Genomic DNA, 6000 nt, shown 5'->3' on the forward strand with positions numbered 1-6000 from the left:
TGCAATTTATAGTTGGGAAACAGGGAGAATTATCTTTTAAGAACATGAGTTCTGTGAGACAAAAGTGAAATCAGGGAATAATTAGTGATGTTGACAGAATATGAGTAACATCACTGTAATGATGTATCACCTCTGTTCTGAATTATAAGACGTTTTGAATATTTCAATATGAACTACTCCCTCCGTTCCTAAATATAAGTCTTTTTAGAGATTCCAATGTGGACTACATACGGAGCAACATGAGTGAATCTATACTCTGAAATATGTCTATATACATCCGTATGTAATCCCTATTGAAATCTCTAAATATTTAGGAACGGAGGGAATACATACAGACTGAAATGAGCTAACAAACACACCAAAACGTGTCTATACATCTGATTCAGAAAAAAGTTAGAACATCTTATAATTCGGAACGGAGGGAGTAGTAACATATTCACATTTCGATTTCTTTAAATTGACTGGGTGGAAGAGAGGTGATAAGAAGTCCAGAAACAGAGAGAAATTTATTGTCTAGTAAAGAGAGCTAAATTTGCTTGCTAGGTAGCCACACTTTCATAGACTTCAGAAAGTCAAGAGTGACTTCTATATGGCAACCATATTATTGCCAGTTGTCAATGTTCTGAAAGATGGCTGGCTAATCGGCGCTGAGCCTGTTACCGTTGTTCACCGCTAATCGGCGAGTCAAAGCGAGGTAGAGCATGGTGATGCGATGGGGAACTTGTCAGCGGCTGAGGGGTGTCCTCTCCCACTGGATCGAGGCTGTCCGCCATGAATCTAGCTCCCCGTAATCGACCACGATTTCTCCTGCCACTTGAGAGGGTACTGGTGTGAAGGACGAGCTTGGTGCTCTGGTAGGTTGAAGTGCCTGTGGGGATCTCCGCGGAGTCACTGAAGGAGCATCTGTGGGTCTCAGCCTCTCCTACCCTGTTTTATTTCCTTGCCGGAGTTGTTCTTAATGGCTGCTAGGGTTGGGGGCTTGGCCATTTTGGGCCTTGGCTAGTACAATGAGCCAGATAAGGTAGCTACTTTCACTTTCCTCCTTTCATCTGTTCTTTATCGCAGCCTGAGTTTTCTCTGTGCCTTTGCCTGTTTCTCAATTCTTGATAGCAAGGCGTGCACCTGCTTAGTTCCTGCTATTGAGCCTTCCTTTTTTTTGGAACAACCTAGTGGACTTGAACACTGCCAGAAATATAACTCTTTTGCCTGTCCTGACTAATGTAGCTGCTTGCTTGCGCTAGTAACCATCACCCTTATTGGTTCATCCAAAAATGATACTTAGGAAATATCACTAATCATCCCTTTACATGAAATAATATTGCTAGTGCTTATGATTGGCTACCTTGTTTCTATTCCATTGTACCATTGAAGTTGTCATACCCATTATCTAAAAACCTTGCACATGTGCAATGTTGGCCACTATTTTCTCTTACCTATTGTAACAAGTTCATTATGTTGGATCTTTAAATTAATTTTTTTAACTCTCAACATGGAATTTTTAATTCCGTGTTTTTCATGTCACACATTGATCTAGCTGTATATGAACTGGCTGTACTCAGTTTTAGGAATCAGACAATTTTGAAGACTCTAAATGTTAGTCTTTTTCTGTAGATAGATGTAATGTTTATGTGGCAGCAAGTGAGAATCTTTTCCATTTGCTAAAAAAAGTAAAGCCGTGTGGTATTTCTCAGTTCAACTTCTGTATGATCTTTATTCTATGGTCCTAGCCAGATAAAAAATATAGGTACTCTATTGTTGAGTTAGTGAAGGCTATCCTTTGAAGTTTGAGTTGTTGGACAATCATATGTGAGAGAAAACATGCATGTTGTTATGTTGTGCTCGAAGCATTTATTACAGGGTCACTAACAATCATGGAAACCCTTCTCACATGTTTTTATTGAAACCCATTTTTCTTGGCGGTGCTAAACATATTGTTCATCATCTGAAGGCTATTATGTGTATAGTTTTGTAATCTGATTGTTAGCACTTTGATGTTTCTACAGTGCCAAAATGGACATACTTTATGTTCGACATGCAAGGCTAGGGTGCACAACCGTTGCCCTACATGCAGACAAGAGCTTGGCGACATCAGGTGCTTGGCATTGGAGAAAGTAGCAGAATCACTAGAGCTTCCCTGTAAGTACTGCTCTTTAGGTTGTCCAGAGATCTTCCCATACTACAGCAAGATAAAACATGAAGGGCAGTGCAGCTTCAGGCCATATAACTGCCCCTATGCTGGTTCTGAATGTGCTGTGGCTGGTGATATACCTTTCCTTGTTGCACATTTGAGGGATGATCACAAAGTCGATATGCACAGCGGCTGCACGTTCAACCATAGATATGTCAAGTCCAATCCACGAGAGGTTGAAAATGCCACCTGGATGCTAACAGTAAGTCTCGTGGTACTCATTTTTAGACATCTGTGTGAAATCATCTTATTTTTCAATCTGAGGTTTGGGATGCTTTTCACAACCTTAACTTGCTGATTTGATGTTTTCGTTGAATCAGGTGTTCCATTGTTTTGGACAATACTTCTGCCTGCACTTTGAGGCCTTCCAGCTCGGCATGGCACCAGTATACATGGCTTTCCTTCGTTTCATGGGGGACGAGAACGAAGCAAGGAACTACACCTACAGCCTCGAGGTTGGTGGTAACGGTAGGAAGATGGTATGGGAGGGCACCCCTAGAAGCATTCGTGACAGTCACCGGAAGGTTCGGGACAGTCATGATGGCCTCATCATCCAGAGGAACATGGCGCTGTTCTTCTCCGGCGGTGACAGGAAAGAGCTGAAGCTGAGGGTGACTGGACGGATCTGGAAAGAGCAGCCCAATCCGGAGGGAACCTGTATACCCAACCTTTGTAGCTGAGGCGAGCAACGTCCAGCGATGAAAATGGTTGTGCGGCTGGGCTTGTTATTTATCCACTGACATGTCCTCTTTGTTTCGATAGTCCAGTGAGAGTCCCAGTGCTGTACTACCTTGAGCTTGAGGCAATTTTTAGAGGTGTAAAATGTCTTGTAAAGTAAGTAATTGTGTATAACGAAACCATGAAACACTACAAGTTGGCCAATAAATGTTTTTAGAGGAAAAGGGCACAAAAACCCCAGCTCCATTTGCATAGCAAAGAAAACCAGCGTCTGACATACACCAATTCCAGCACGCGGAGGACAGCTAACCGCTGCCTCAGCAAGAAACTATAGAAGAAAACACAAAGAAAACCAAACAACAGTCTGCATGCATGGGTAGAAACTGGGCGGAAGAAAGGTTCCTAAACATGCTGATACACAAGTGGCAGAAAGGCGAGCAAACTGAGGCCCCAAAACTACATGTAGCAGTAGGAGACTGATTATGCAATGTGGACGTCTCCAGCAAACAGCAGCTCCCACTGCGTCACAAAGTGAGAAGACAGGTCTTCAGGGGCCTGGCCGCTTTCAGCCTGGGTCCGGCCACAACAGTAGTGGTGGGTCTCTTGACAATTGTTCCAGTTCTTGAGCCACCTTTTGTAGATGAAGCTTGACACGGTCGGAGGATAGCATCTCCCATAACGTAAGGCTCACCGTGGTCTTGCCGTCTTGCGCCAAATAGCCTGCAAAGCAGACCACGTGGTGCGGTTGAAAACCATGTCATTTCTTAAATTCCAGATAGCCCAAAGGCCAGCTGCATGAATAATATTAATAGCAGCAAAACTATCACCCCTAGACCAGCAATCTGAGAAGGACATCATATTGATCTCTCCTCTAAAACCAGTTAACTTGGCAACAGTTCTCCAGAACTCCAAGGAATCAACACAACCAAAAATAGATGGTGGTAGGATTCAAGTTCAGTGCAAAAAACACAGGTAGGATCAGGGACTTCCTGTCTTTTCTGCAGATTATCTCTGGTCAACAGCTTGTTGTTGGCCAACAACCAGAGAAATATATGATTCCTAGCAGGGATTTTAATAGACCAGACAGCTGGGGTATTCACAGGGAGCACCCCTCTGAAGTTTACTATTTTATAAAAGGACTTAACAATATATACTCCTCTAGAATTGAGGTTCCAGACTAAAGTGTCTTCCTCGTCGGAAAGGATAATAGATTTAGCAATCTCAAGCAGTTCAAACCACAACATTAGAAGATTTTCAAGGAAGCATCTCCTAAAGGTAATTTTCAAGTCAGTGCCATCCCAAACTGTACCAACAATTAGATTTTGCTCAGTAGTAAGAGAATAAAGCTCCCAATATTGAGTAGCTAGAGGAGTAGAACCAAACCAGTGGTCCTCCCAAAACCTAGCTTTTTTGCCATTGCCTCTGTTCCAAGAGAAACCAAATTTAGAGGCTTTAGCAGCCCAAAGAACACTTTCCAAAAAAGGGGAAGCACCAGTAGAAACACAGGCAAATAAATTGGACCTTGGGTATTGTACTTGGCATCAATGATGTCTTTCCAAATTTTCCCATTATCCTTGTGATATCTACTAACCCAAGAAGCTAATAGACACAAATTCATATCAACTATATCTGTAATACCAAAAACCCAAATTCTTTTCTCATAGTGAGGGAGCCCCAAGATGCTAAATGGTATTTGTGGTGACCTTCGTAGTCATCCCAAAAGCAATGGGCTAGTTGGGAGTTAATAAGCTTAATAGCCCATTTGGGAAATTTAATAAAACCCATTAAGTAAGAAGGAATAATGGCTAGGCAAGCTTGAACTAAAACAAGTCTCTTGCCAAAAGAGAGGAGCCTCCCTCTCCATCCAGCACCCCTTTTAATGATTTTATCAACCAAAGGCTGAAGATCCTCTCTTCTCACCTTGCTATGATGGAGAGGGGCACCAAGATACTTAACGGGGGAAAGAACTGAGCTTACATCCTAATGTTTGAGCAAAAGCAGCCACTTCACTATTAATATTGATAGGGACTAAGTCACACTTATGGAAATTAATCCTCATGCCAGAGAGGTGCTCAAAGCAAGAGAGCAACCATTTCAGATTTCTAGCATGATCAATGTTATCATCTAAAAAGAGTAAGGTGTCATTAGCATATTGCATGCTTTTCACACCAGCTAGATTGGAAGGGGGGAAAACCCCAGCAATCAAATCATTATCAATAGCTTTCTTCAACATTCTAGTGAATACATCAGCTACTAAATTAAACAACAGGGGGAGATAGGGCCCCCCTACCTAGCACCCTTCCCAGCAATGAAAAAATCACAATCGGTACCATTAATTCTGACACCTACAGAACCATTATGAAGAAGAGATTCAAGTTGTGCATCCACTTTGGGCCAAATCCTCTCCTCCTCAGCATTCTAAGCAAAAATTCTCTACTAATCATGTCATAAGCTTTTTCATAATCAACCTTAAAAACAAAACCAACCAGTTTATTGCTGGCAACAACATGAACTATCTCATGAGCTGACACAATACTTTCTAAGATAAACCACCCTTGAATGAAAGCAGTCTGATTGGGAAAAATTAAATCATTGCACACAGGGCCAAACCTATTGGTGGCACACTTGGCAATTTTTTTAAAACTACAGTTAATCATGGCAAGAGGTGTAAATCTATCCATGGTCACTGCATTGGGCTCTTTAGGAACCAAGGTCAAGAGCGAGAAGCTAAGTCTATATAGATCAAGTTCTCCTCTTTCCCAGTCTCTAAAAAGAGCAAATAGATCATTTTTATAAGATCCCAAAAGTATTGGTAAAAAAGAAAAGGAAAACCATCAGGGCCAGGGCCCCCTCAGCATTATTGGGATTAAACCCGATGTCCCAGTCCATGTGTGTGTACGTACCGGACTAGTAGTCCCAAGTAGGAACCGACTAGGTTAGCACTTGGGCTGTTTAGCTCCTTTATATACCCATGTAAACCCCACGATGTACCACAACGAAAAAAGCAATAAAGAAAAGGCAGGAGTGACAAGCCCATGTAGCTATCACCAAAAATCAGTTTTTCTCTGTACTAGTTTACGTTCGCAAGTTTACCAGAGTTCCGTCGAGAGAGTCGCTGCGTCGATCCAAGATCA

General features: G+C 42.1%; 1 protein-coding gene across 1 annotated transcript in view; it reads left to right on the forward strand.

Moving 5' to 3' along the window:
* Positions 1–3101, forward strand: part of LOC109766443 (E3 ubiquitin-protein ligase SINAT5) — a 29644-nt gene extending 26543 nt beyond the window's left edge. The window contains exons 2-3 of the mRNA XM_020325206.4: positions 2004–2390; positions 2509–3101. Coding sequence (XP_020180795.2) covers positions 2004–2390; positions 2509–2868 — 747 coding nt within the window. The 3' untranslated portion in view covers positions 2869–3101. The remainder of the gene's footprint in view (positions 1–2003; positions 2391–2508) is intronic.
* Positions 3102–6000: the final 2899 nt, after the last annotated feature.

The sequence above is a fragment of the Aegilops tauschii genome, chromosome 1 (genome assembly GCF_002575655.3).
Source record: "Aegilops tauschii subsp. strangulata cultivar AL8/78 chromosome 1, Aet v6.0, whole genome shotgun sequence".
Classification (NCBI taxonomy): domain Eukaryota; kingdom Viridiplantae; phylum Streptophyta; class Magnoliopsida; order Poales; family Poaceae; genus Aegilops; species Aegilops tauschii.